Source organism: Capsicum annuum, chromosome 5, assembly GCF_002878395.1.
Source record: "Capsicum annuum cultivar UCD-10X-F1 chromosome 5, UCD10Xv1.1, whole genome shotgun sequence".
Taxonomy (NCBI): Eukaryota; Viridiplantae; Streptophyta; class Magnoliopsida; order Solanales; family Solanaceae; genus Capsicum; species Capsicum annuum.
In genome coordinates, this window is record NC_061115.1 from 23,129,121 (window position 1) to 23,143,252 (window position 14,132).

The following is a 14,132-nucleotide window of genomic DNA, read 5'->3' on the forward strand; positions in this document are numbered from 1 at the left end:
AGAATTTGAAATCTGAAGATACAAAGTAACGAATAGTAAAACATATAATCTGGATTCCATAAGTCATTACACTTAGCTCTAAAGACTGTAGTTAGTTCTTGTTCTCGAATCATGTAATCTAGATAAAGTTTGAAACTTTATTCTGCATAGTAAATATTTTATCTCAAAGAACTGCTTCAAAAGTGGGGAACTTCTATTTGGGAGGTTCTTCTAACCGACATGTACACCATGTGAGCATCCATAGTGTCCCACGACTAGCCCCCGTAAGGTTAGGGCTATTCTACTCTTGCCATCAGAATAGAATAATCTATCTTAGTGATCACTATCTCAGTTACCCACGTATAGTGGAAATAAGTATCTCAACCTACGGTGGCACGTAGTTTTAGGGTATGAAACTGTATTAACATGCCCAACTCGGTGCTAAATACTACTCCCAATCTATGCTCAAAGTCTCAAGAAAATCCACTTTAAAGTAATCTCATGTCTCATAAGGAAATCAATTATGAAGTCTGTAATCTCATTTCGTAAAGTGGATTTCAACTCTATTGTGACCAAAGGGTCAAATCTTTCTAAATTATTTCAAAATAGTCTAATCATAAGGTGCATGTAGCACAACAATTCTCAAAATCACATTCTAAAATAGGGCTTGATGACCCATATGTCAATATCATGATCAAACATCTAAAATTCATACTTTATATCATAAACATGCATAAATTATTTGGAAATCTGGAAATTTCAGCAATACTCATAAAAATATACTCATAAAATTCAACTACTAAAGCATTCAAAATCTCATAATCTCAAGAACAACCACATAGGGTATAAATTCATACTTCAAATTCATAAGGAAACATGTAAAATCATGTATCTTTGTAAATTAGTGCAAATTTTGGGTACAAGAACGAAAGGAGTGTTCTTATTCAAACCCCACATATCTTAGATTGATAAACTTGGATGAACAACTTTCTTGAGACTCCTTTTGGTACTCTTAAGTGAGGGTTCTTGAAGCTTTTGACTTAGGAATCTTGAATGTTGACTCAATTTATAAAATCTATGGTGAACTCTTGAGATTCTTGGAAGAGAATTTGGATGCTTAGGGTTTTGTTTTGAAGAGAATGAGGATTTAGGGCATAAAGAGCTTTGTAATACCATTGATTTTATGTTTTTGGACAAATTGGGGGTAGGGTAATTGCCCAAAATACCCCCCTTTTAAACCTTAACATAACTGGAAAAATATAACTGGGAGCCCGATTTCATGGGCCACCGCGACGCGCCACTATCGTGGTGGCTCACTGGAAATTGACAATTGGGAATCTGGGATTCACTGCGACGTGGAGCCATCATGTTGTCCCACTGATTGGGACCTGGAACTTCAGTGCGACGTGACATGATCGCGCTAGGCTATTGGAAATTGACTATTGAGAAATTGGGGTCCTCCGCGATGCGCCACCATCGCGAAGCCCCACTTAAATTTGACAAATGATAATTAAACCCTCTTCGAGATGCGCTAAACACCAAAATAATGGTGTTTTACGACTAGAACTTAAATTAGCCATAACTTCTTACCCGGTTATCAGATTTAGGCAAATCTTATATCATTGAAAAGCTGATTCAATTTTCCACATGATAAAAAGTAAAAATTAGGAAAATTCTTTACGATTTGAAAACATTAATCACTTAGGAAGTCATTTCTTAACCTTCTAGAGACGATATTAGACTTAAAGAAAGTTCGGGGTATTACAGTTGGTATGGGTGTCAGCCTTAGTATTGGTATTGGCTCTGACATCATTGGACATAATTTATCACTGTTCCATCGTATTATATTTGGGGGATTGATAATATTATATCTTGGAATTTCCTTGGTTATTGCCTGGTTTATGGCCTTTGGTTTGGTATAAGTGGATGGTTGGTATGGCTGGACGGCTGGACTCGATTGGGTTGGTCACGGTCGTGATCCTATCCCAGAGTCTTGATGTGAGCTAACACGCTATCTTGTTATATGCTCGAAATTCCGTCCATCAAGGGGTGAATAAGATGATTGGGTTGGTTAGAAGGGGGTGGTCCCCGGTCTTGGTTGGACTTGGGATGTCCATTACGACTAGGCCCTAGTTTGGGTCGCATTAATAATGCAGTGTATGTATCTCTTATTTTTTTTGTGCACGATGGTGCAGTGTATGTATCTCTCATTATTTTTTTCAGTACATTAAAATACATCTTATTTTTGTAACAAATTATGAAGTTTTTTTTTTGTATGATTGCAGCTATGTCCTAAAATGTTGCTCGGAGGATTGTATATGGATATTTAAAGAGCCCAAGCAACATAAATTGAACATGATTCAACTGAAAGGAGAAGAAAAAAGTTGTTTTTGCCTTTTACTTATACTATATTATTTTCTGTTTATAGAGAGTTTATCTTATTCTTTTTTTTTTTAGATTTTACAAATCCATCCTATTGTATATGCCCCAAATCCTCCTTGAAATTCAAGGAAGTATTGTTCTGTTCTATTGCATGAAAAAGCTCACTTAGAATTATAAGATGTCAAAACACTAGATGATTTCTACATTGATCCATTCAAGCTTTGATGGATAGATTTATCCGGTATCTGTGTTGTTGGTAAATTGCAAATATCCCATGGAATATTCATGGTGCGTGCAAATTAGCTCGAACACTATTTTCGAGTACAATACTATTTTCTTTGGCAGAAAGTTTCTTTGCTCTTCTTTTTAATTTTTTCAAGTCCATCATATTGTATATTCCCCAATCTTCTTTTAAATTCAAAGAAGCATTGTTCTGTGCTATAACTTGAAAAGACTTACTAAGGATAATAAGTTATCAGAATCTGTAAAAAAAAAAATTCTATTCTATAAACTTTACTACTAAAGAATTTTAATTTCTAATGAATCTTGAGTTTTCCTGCTTTGCACTTTGTTAACATTATTTTTGTTTTACCCTTTGAGTATAAAACTTTTACAGCGTGATACTTGACAAGTTGCATAAGTTAGTCAAAGCAGGAGCCTGTCCTTATCAACGTGCATTCAAAATCCTGGATCCGTCTTTGATCAGCTTAGGAATGAAACTAGTTTATTTTATGAACATAGTGGAAATTCATATATTTTGATACTCAATAAACATGCATGAAGCTCATACCCCTAATTCAAATAGAATTTATGTTAGTAGAATATGTTAATGAAAAACTTGTGTATTTTCCTCGACATATTCAATAAATCTTTGACCGATTTCAATACAATAATTTGGTTTAATACAAAGTGTCATAAAGCTATAGATCCTTGGTGACATGAGACCTCATCATTACATATGGGGCAAACCTGCAAAGAAAAATATAGAGAAGTATGAACATAAAGAAAATATATATAGGCAATAACAAGATACATACATCTACAATAACACAATACTAGAGATACAAAATATTTAAATTATATCTGTTTATTTACAGAATATGTATCTTTGATATAAATAACTGAATAAAAAAAAATAAAATAATGCGAGATACATATTACATACCCCTCATACACTATATGTATCTTTAAGCCTACTAACATGTATCTTTAGTATGCTGATTTCACTAAAACTTAAAAACAAGAGATACATATAAAACTTAAACAGATAACAATAGATACAAGATATTGAAAAAAATATCATGTATGTGTAAATATGTATATCTAATCCTGAAATTACCCAAATCTGAAATAACAAGAGATACATAAATTCACAATAACAAAATCAGATATTCAAAAAGCTTAGAATGTATCTGTTGATTTACATAATATGTATCTTTGGTATAAATAATTAAATCAAAACAAAAAATAGTGTGAGATACATACAAAACAACCTCGTACACAATATATATATATATATATATATTTAAACTTACTAACATTTATGTTTGATATGCCTATTTCACTAAAACGTAAAAAACAAAAGATACATATAACAACAAAAACAGAGAACAAGAGATACAAGAAATTGCTATGAAGGTCCATAAATCTTGAATTTTTGTTTTGAGATAATGATGCACAACACCTTAAAGTACCCGTCCTGAGTCACATCAATCAACGGAGCACTACCTTTGCTTACAGCAACCTTATCCTTCACATCTTGTGGACACAAGTTACCAAAGCTTGTCGATGTTGACAGTAGGGCATACCTCCAACGTTACCATGACCATCGGGATGCTTCCTGTGCTTACCTATACGACTGTGAACAACGCTGACGTGGCCGCGCTTCTTTCTATTTTTCTTGAAACGGGTAGTCATTTTTGCGGCGCTGGGGAATGGGGAATGGGAGAGGGAACAGGGACTAGGTAAAATAACTCTGATAATAATAAAAAGATATTGAATATGATTTTAGGGGAAAATTTTACCTTAATTTAAAAGTTTGAATTAGAACAAAAAAATGGATTGAAACTACAACAGAAAAGAAGGCGTTGAAAGAAGAGGAAACCTTTGCTTAATTTGGTAAAATTGTAATTGTAAAAGGAATATTTTAACATGTATTTCAACTTTTAACTACAAAGGGTAAAAGTAGTAAATGTTGAGATATATGAAATATTTTTAAAATGAAGGAATTTTTAGTGGTTTAGAAACTTAAGTCGTTCTTTTAGGTAATTTTTCCTTTTTTTAAACCCACGAATTTTAAAACTGCCCCGCTCCGCATCACCTTTAAATCCGCCCATACTCATACTCACACATACCCGCACCGCCCCACATTTTTATTTTTTGAAAAATTTGCAACTCCACTATTATATCACTTTTCACTAAGAAATTGTTAGAAAATACCTCGTGTACAAGTAATGATCAAATATCAAATTTTCATTAAGATAAATAAAGAAATTTAAAAAGTTATAAAATTATTTATTTATAATGTTATGCATATCGTTTTAAGTATTATAAAATTTTAAGCGAAGAATACATATAATTTTAAGTAGACTCATGAGAATAATACTAATTTTTAGCTTTTTTGCCCCCACATTATTTAAAAAAAAACTTACTTAAACTCCCCCCACATCCATAGTCTAAACACCCCCCCCCCCCCCCCCCCCCCCCCCAGCCCATTTTCATCCCTAAAAATAATGATTTAGACCAATCTCGCGAGTCTTGACAATTGACATTCAAGATAAAGTACTTTTAAGCACATACAACAACAATAACATACCCAATGTATTTCCACAAAGTGTGGCTTGGGGAAGGTAAAGTGTACACAATTCATACCACTACCTCAGATAATGAAGTAGAGAAGTTGTTTCCGATAGACCCCAGCTCAAAACAAATAACTATATAACCAGAAAACATAAAAACAAATAATAAAATGGAGTAAACACCACTAGATAATAAAAGAAACAAGACAATCACACGTAATACTATGAACTAACATCACCCACAAAGTACTTTTAAGCACATAACTTTAAAAAAAAGAACTCATGAGCAATTTACAATAGGATACAGTAACTTAGAAACTTCTATGGAGCTCTATGTAAGCTATGTAGATTTTCGAGCAGCAGCTCTCTGTAATGCCTTCAACTTATTAGCCTCCATCCGAGCTCTTTGTTCTTCCGAGATCTGGATAACCCCAGAACTTTTTGATACATTATCTGGAGCCTGATTTACTGTATCTTTCACTGCAGAAGATGTATCGGCAGCAACAATTTTTTGATGGAATGGTTCAGATGGTTCCTGTCAAATATGTAACAAATTATGAGCTGCAGTAGTAAAGTATGCTAGCGAGTAATAATCAGGTGTGACTGAAGTTTGTGTCAAATTTTACCAGTGTGGCCAACGACCAAAAATTCTGCGAGGATAATAGTCAATGGACGGATTAACTATGGAATCCTTGGTTAACAAATAATCATTGATCAGGTGAGTTTTCTTCATATGATGGTATGATTGGAAGTTTTAAAAACTGATAGGTTGTGTTTTAGCTTTTCTGCTCTTAAATAATCAATCAAACACAATAAGTTTTTCAAACATGTTTCTAAAATAGCGAGCATCTATACGAAAGCTGTTTTCAAGAAATGTTATATTAAACATTTCTAACGAACTGCTGTAAGAATTATGTCCCAAAAGCTGTGTAAGCCCACTAGCATACACTATCTCTTTTCCCTAGCAAATCTCGTCAAGCTTCAAAAAGTAAAGAACTTCAAGTTCTAAAAGCACTCCCATGGATACACCTAGAAGAGCAAGTGATTTCCTGGTTTCTGCAGTTCAAGCTTGATATTTTCCTTAAGCTAACCATTATCTACTCTCTGGTATTCTGATAGTTCGAGGTTGGCATACATAAGAAATCACTAGAATGAATTTATTTAATCCCCTAATTCTGTTGCACTACCATTAACAGTCTATATGATAATTCCTCTGATGGCACACGGAGAAGCTAACTAGGGTGGGCAAATTGTTTCAAGGGCTGGGTTAATTTTGGTCTCAACATACCCAACTCAAATTCCAGGTGTAGTATTGTGGAAGTGTACGTTGTTGCCAACTGAATAGAATTTCACAACACAGGAACAAGGAAAATAAATATACACGTAATAGGGTTAATTTACTAGACTAGGGGTGATACTACATGCCAGACAAAGTAAACACTTATAGTTATTTTGGGAAATAAGACAAATCAATACACAGAAATCTGTTGGAAATTTCATTACTTTTCTTACCCCAATTGCCTTCTCCCACAAATCATTAAGCATGATTGCCTGAAAATCTTTAGGATTTGGATTTTGCGTCACATCTTCTGGATAATCAGTTGGTTCTGAGTCCTTGAATTCTGCATACAATATACAGCAGAGATGCAATTTCTGATTTCAAATCCAATCATCCAGAAGCAGAAAAGAAAATTTATTTATGGATGGCACATATCACGAATTGTCCTTTGCTATTCACAGAATCAACAAAAAGTGCACTTGAAACTGACCATAATGATTGCAAATGACCAGCATACATAGGCATATCACATTCTGTAGAAAAGTCATATTTAGTTTTGAAAACAGAAGTACGTATCTTCTCCAACTCTGCATGATCAATAAAGTTACTCGTTCATCATAGTTCTTCAATGTTTAAAGAGAAGGGAGGAGCTACATTAGACGTTGAATTTTAAAAACTAGAAAGCCAAGCTGGCCTCTTTTTTTGATCAAGTAAAGTATTTCATTAATAATAACAAGGCTGAGATAGTCGTAAGTAAGAGATATACCCAAAAAGGAGAAACCTACAGAATATGGTTCTCTCCAAAAGACACCAAATCCTCTATACAAATAGGAACTACCGTATACCCTTAATGACAATTTGCTAGTGATATATAACAAGACAGCTCCTAATTTAGCTTAAATGTTTCAATCTCAAATGGTATGAAATCTTACATAATTAAGAGAATTGACAGACAATGTGAAAGACAATTGAAGAATAAAATACAAGCCCATAAGATTTTTAATAGGCCTTTTTCCCCAAGAAAACAATAGAGAAGAGGCATTATGTTGTCTAATAGTTGAGGATTAATACATAGAACTTTCAGCATAAGAGAACTGAAGTTAAATGAAGTACTCTGCAAATGAAAGAATTAGCATTCGCATTTGATATATGTTAATTTGAATATCTCTTAAACTTACCCAACAGCTACATTTCCTTTTTCCTGATTCAAGTAGGTAGCCATTTGGACAATATTTAGAATTTTGGATGAAGTTGAAAAAGAGTATTCGGAAGTTGAAGTTGGAAAACAGTACTTTGGAGTTGAGGTTATGTTTGGACATAACTTCATTCAGAAAGATGTTAGTAAGAGTTAAAAGTTGGTGAATACAAACCATTATTTCACTTGAAATACTCCTCAAACCAATATTCTAATACTCTACCAGATATTTCAAATATTAAAGTTTAGTATCTAAACTAAAGTACTGCAATCATAGTACCTCCGGACTTTATATATGCTTCATGAGACAAAACAAAGTGAGTGATATAAAAAATTTCAATGGAAGTTCAACATTTTATAAGTAATTCGTTAGTTGTTAGTAGTCATATATTGCTACTTTCACAACCTCGAAGTAAATTGAGATAAGAAAACAAGAATACTTAATGCCTAGAAACTGATAGAGATGTACCCTGTCGATTTATTTGTTGTTCGTGTACTTGTGGCTCATACAGCTTTGAAGGATCCACCCCATCGGCAACCTTATCTCGTAGTCCTTTCATGCATACCTGTTCAAAGGAAAAGAATCCTGGTAAGCTTGACAAGGAAAACACAAAATCTTTACCACATATTTGTTTCATGTGTTTAGTGAAGGTCACACAACAAACTATAAGGTCACACAACAAACTATCTTTCAATCATCATCTATTGGGGTACATGACCTGTTGCAACAAATAGAGTGAGACATATCTGGTTAAAAGTCAGCTATAAATCTTGTTTTTTGAATATTAAGCTCACGTCAAAGTTACCAATTTCAAAAAAATAAAATATTAAGTTCATGTAACAGGCTTTCACAACAGAATGCTATTTGGCAACAGTTGAAATTGCTTGGTTCAATTCTTATGACGATCAAATTTGCGAAGAAATCATAAAGGATGATTTTGCACAATGATCTTGCACATAATACTCCTAAACATACGTGAAGTTGTGGCCCATATTTATTCTGCTTTCATCTTCCAAAAGTTTTTACCCCTCCTAGGAGGTCCCACCTTTTGGCTCCCTTGGTGACTACTGACTCGGAACCACATCCTTAAGATTGGAGGCAGAAGGTGCTTACTACCTGAGCAAACCCCTCTTGTCTAACCTTTCATAGTGTCTAAAAGGTTATAATATTGGATGCAGCTAAATGAATTGGCTAAGCAGGATGTACCCCCAAAATGGATGTCTGTGTCTCAAGGAGGCCTTGCAATGGATAACATAAGTGATATGAAGTGATTTTTCAGGGACTGAAGAATGACATTGCACATTATCCAATTATTGCTTCAAAAATGTTGTTGATGTGAAGAAATATAAGAGAAAAATATTATTGAATTGTTGTATCAACATTATTACATTGAGGCCCCTATTTATAGACACTCCATTTCAATCCTTTTCTTAATAGGACACTACATTACAATCTTTTTCCAAGTAGGAATTTATATGTTATTCCTATTTCTACTCATATTCTAATACTCCCCCTCAAGCTGGTAAATAGAAGGCATATGTACCAAGCTTGTTATGGATGTAATTAATACGAGGATCGGTGAGGGACTTGATGAAGATATTTGCAAGAAAACTTTCTGGGAGACCTCAATTAAAAAGAAAAATCTGAAAAAGTAATCTGAAATAGTAAACATCGTCGGGAAGTCGATCTGTCGCTGGAAAATTGCCGGAAACTGGTATAAAATATATGGGTCATCTCGAAATCAAGAGATGAGTAGATCTTGAACAAGAAAGTCACTGAAAAAATGGTCGAAACATGCCTACGCGCTGGATTATTAGATTTGATGGCTGAAAAGTGATCACAATCTAGGAAAAAATTATATGGGTAGGGTTGGAATGATAGCACAACCTTACAAGAAAGAGAAATTATATGGGTAGGGTCGAATTGGTGGCACGACCCTATTGGAAAATAGAAAATATGGGTAGGGTCGAAATGACGGCACGATTCTACTGAAAAAGAGAAATTATATGGGTAGGGTCGGAATGAGGGCACGACCCTACTGAAAAAGAAAAATTATGTGATAGGGTTGGAATGATAGAACGACACTATTGAAAAAGAGAAATTATATGGGTAGGATCGGAATGATGGCACGACCATACATAAATTAGATCTGAGGAGTCACCGAAAAAACGTACGGAACTACGTAAATTAAATCTGAAGAGTCACCAGAAAGATGCACGGTGCTATGCAACTCAAATATGAGAAAGTAGTCTGGAAAGATGCACGGTACTACGCAAATCAGATATGAGAAAATAGTCACCGAAAAAAAGCACGGTGCTACGAAAGATAGATATGAAAAAGTAGTCACCGGACAGTCAGTGTCCCAACTTTTGGTAATATATATGAATTATAACCGCCCACCGACAGCGAAAACTCTTTGATTTTTTTTACCAAGATCGTGGAAGCTCTAATACCATGTAAAAAATATAAGAGAAAAATATTATTGAATTGTTGTATCAACATTATTACATTGAGGTCCTATTTATAGACACTACCTTCCAATCCTTTTCTTAATAGGACACTACATTACAATCCTTTTCCAAGTAGGAATCTATATGTTATTCCTATTCCTACTCATACTCTAACAGTTGATATATCATCTTGTCATGGTTTGACACTAAAACTGATAGTAAATGGCGCGAAAAGACACTAGCACAAAGGAGACGCTATAAAGTGCAATGATAACAAACTTACCACCATTAATTAAACATTAAACATATAGAGAGAGTTGCCAAGCAGGAAAGATTTAGTCTTACCTGATGGCCTAATGGCTCAAAATTTACAGGGAAGATGCAGATGATTAATTAATGAGCTATCTATTCACAAATATCAAACTAACACAATCAAGAGAATATGAAAAGTTTGGACGACTTTTTGACCACAGATATTCAAATTTACTATATGCAGATACATTCTACTTCTCAAAACATCATGAGTATAGCAAAATAGATCTAGCATCTCATTGACTTTCGGTTAAAGAGCAATGTCGAGTATTCTATTTCCAAGACTGAGTATTTATTTAGACATGTTTAAAGGGTCTCCATTTTCCAAGAGCCTTCATCTCCATATATTCCATTTTACCTTGCTGGAAGTTAGGTCTAATGAAAGCCAAAAGAATAATAATTTTTAAATCGAAAGATAGCACACATTTCATGACAAGTGTGTCTAACACAATTGGAACAGCAAAGCTGGCGGATTGAAACTAGTTACCTTGACTCTCTTTGAGCCGCCAAGTTTTTCCACCTTATGTATGAACTGATCAAATGAGTAATAAGGAAGTAAACTCGCATGCCATTCAGCATATAAGCCAAGTAGGTGACCCAAATCAGCAACCTGCACCCAGTTAAGATTGAATTATAAGCAAATCACTCAGATGCTGAAGCACCACTTGTCTAAATACATACACTTCCAAAATTGTTCATTTTCTACCAAGGCTGCAACAAAAAGGACTGGCATATCATTTAACCAAAATGATGGACTAAACATTCTAGCGGTCACCATCTTCATGCAAAGAATCAAAATTACCAATCTTGAAGAGGCACAAGATGCTTCTCTTTTCAACTTACACAAAATAAACAGGGAAAAACAAAGTCTGCTTACTGCCATAAAATGTCTTGAGGCAAATAGAATTAATATTATTGACATATTAAGTAATTGAAGTGGGTTTTTTTCTGGATGTTACCAGTAACAACATTCTCTTTCTCCTGTTTTTTACATCAATAAAACTTACTTTACCAATAAAAAAAGTGATTGAAGAGTTTCGGTTATTCTGGACGTAACAACAACATACCCACAAGTGGAGTCCAGAGAAGGTAATATGTATAGAGATCTATCCTAACGAGGCTTAATCTGGACGCTAATCAATTAGAATATAAAGAAAGTCACATAAGCAATAGGTAAAATGCCTCAGAATAACGTTTGCTACAGATTGTCCTTTGGTTCAACAAGTAAAATGAATCTATTTAGCATATGAAATGAAACATTATCAACCAGAAATTATACATTCTTCAGAAAACCAATTTGTAGTCAGTAATCAAGATATGTTCGAAACTTCAGTTATATAGTGAAGTGCAAATCATTCTCTCACGAATACAACAACAATCGTGTAATCCCACAAGTGGAGTCTAGGGAGGTTTGAGTGTATGCAGGACCCCTACCCCATGAAAGTAGAGAGGCTGTTTCCAAAGGCCCTAGGCTTAAGTGCATCAAATCAGAATACCCATGAACAAGGAAATAATGCAATAAAGAAAACATGACAACTAATATGGAAAACAATACAAAGCATAAAAGGACCAGTAACAACAACACTATATTGTAATAGATGAATAAAACAACAGGAAACTTCATGAAAAAGGCTAATACTACAACGTACATGGTGCTTCAGGCTACCACCAAGCCAAATCCCACAATAAAGAGAGACAACGCTCAACTACCTGCTAACCTTCTATCCTAATCTGCGACCTACCACTACCTCCATAGCCTCCTATGTTAGTTCATGTCAAAATTAAACTAAGGCAGCACCAAATGTCTTGCCTAATCACAGCTGCCGAATACTATTAGACCTACTGCTACCTCTCCTAGTTCCCATCAAATCCAACCTCTCACACCAGACCAATGGGAGTATGGGACCATATGTGCATCTCCTCTTTACATACCCAAACCATCTCAACCTTGCCTCCTTTGTGTACACCATACAAGTCACTCTCACATTGTCCCAAATATACTAATTCCTAATATTATCTCTACAGGATCATTTGGTTGCGGAACAAGCTATCCCGAGAATTTTGTTCCACCCTCAATGTGGGATAAAAATAACACTAAAATCCCCAAATAACTAATCATGGGATAAAGCATCCTGCGATTTTATCCCAACCAAACATGAGATAAACAAGCCCTACGAGTATGTCCATGCATCCCTAAAATTAATCCCGGAATTAGTTATCCCTCATCCCTCATACCAAACAAGCCCTACGAGTATGTCCACACATCCACCTCATTAATGAATAATAAACATAAAAACTTAAACGTATTATCTCTACTGTCAATTTAATTACGCGAGAAAAATGAGCTCATAGACACTCTCAAGTCTTTAATTAGAAAAAAGGGGCAAGTGGGTCCCACAATATTATTAAGTTAAAAAAAATAAAGTCACTTAAACAACTAGGACAGTTGTTCGACAAGTGCATTAGTTGTCTCAACAACTATCAAAGTTGTCGAACAAATTTGATAGTTGTCGAACAATTGTGATAGTTGTGGAACAACTTTCATAGTTGTCGAATAACTTTGAAAAGTTGTCGAACAACTTTGATAGTTGTTGAGACAATTTTTTTAGTTATTGGAGCAAAAATGTTCAAAAAAAAAAAAAAATTGTACCTTTTACCCATTTTTTAAGACTTAAGGACTCTAACCTAATTGAGTAACTAGTTTGTCCCTTTTAATAGTATATCCCTAATTACGCGAATTCAAAATAAATACAAAAAAAAAAAAAAATCAGAGGAAGAGTAAAAATAGATACAGCAAACAAACTGCAAAAACCTTATATGAAATCACAAAAGTACCTCATGACCATGGCAGCGATACTTAAAAGCACGAGGAAAATGCCTAAGAACATAACCAAGTCCTTTATCAGATAAAAGTATATCCGGAGTTAACTTCGGCATTGTCCTCGGTATTTTCTTCGGCTTCGAAGCTCCAACTCCACCATCACCTCCATCTCCCGCACCCGCACCCGATCCTTCATCCGATCCGGTTTTCGAACCATACTTCGTAGTATTCAGATTAGATTTGTCCGTACTGTTTGGATTTGACGGACAATCTCTTGACCAATGACCTGGACGACCGCATTTGTAACACCCAGTAGGCGCTGAACTACCGCCGAAGCTGCCGGATTTCTCCATTTTTCTCGATTTTTGTGCTTTGTGTTTGGGATTTTTGAAGGCTTTTTTTTTTAGAAGGGGAAAAGGTAAAATTGAAGAATTTGATGGTTCTTTTTGGATTTGGCGGGAAATAAAGGAGGGAAACTTTTGAGATGATGAAAGGATGGACGGTTGGAATTAGCGGTGGTATGGTACGGTAGATATTGAATATTGTAGTACTTGAAGGGTGCTTTGGATTGCTTTTAACAAGGACTTTATAACCTAAAAATCATAAGCTGTAATATCATACCTTTGGGTTTTGACTTTTGACTTATTTTGATATTTTTTAACTTAAAAATAAGTGTTTAAAAATATTTTTTTACTTTGTCAAACATTATCAAAACTAAAAAAATGTTTAAAAGATAAAAACACTAAAAATAAGTCAATTCAAACAAACACCCACTTAGTAGACATTTTATCATGAATATTTTTTTTTTAGAAAAAATATTTTTAGTGGTGTTTGGAAAATTATTTTATTTAGTGAAAAAGATTTTTGAAAAAATAAAAACAAAATTTACTTGTTTTCACTTTTCTCACACCTATT

General features: G+C 34.4%; 1 protein-coding gene across 1 annotated transcript; it reads right to left on the bottom strand.

Annotated features, from left to right (window-relative positions):
* Nucleotides 1-5,330: 5,330 nt before the first annotated feature.
* On the bottom strand, nucleotides 5,331-13,780 carry LOC107870445 (TIMELESS-interacting protein). The gene is made up of 5 exons (XM_016716980.2): nucleotides 13,232-13,780; nucleotides 10,884-11,006; nucleotides 8,103-8,199; nucleotides 6,672-6,781; nucleotides 5,331-5,694 (listed from the first exon to the last, which is right to left on the bottom strand). The coding sequence occupies exons 1-5, from the start codon at nucleotides 13,568-13,570 to the stop codon at nucleotides 5,500-5,502; spliced, it is 864 nt and encodes a 287-aa protein (XP_016572466.1). The 5' UTR covers nucleotides 13,571-13,780; the 3' UTR covers nucleotides 5,331-5,499.
* Between the last annotated feature and the right edge of the window lie 352 nt (nucleotides 13,781-14,132).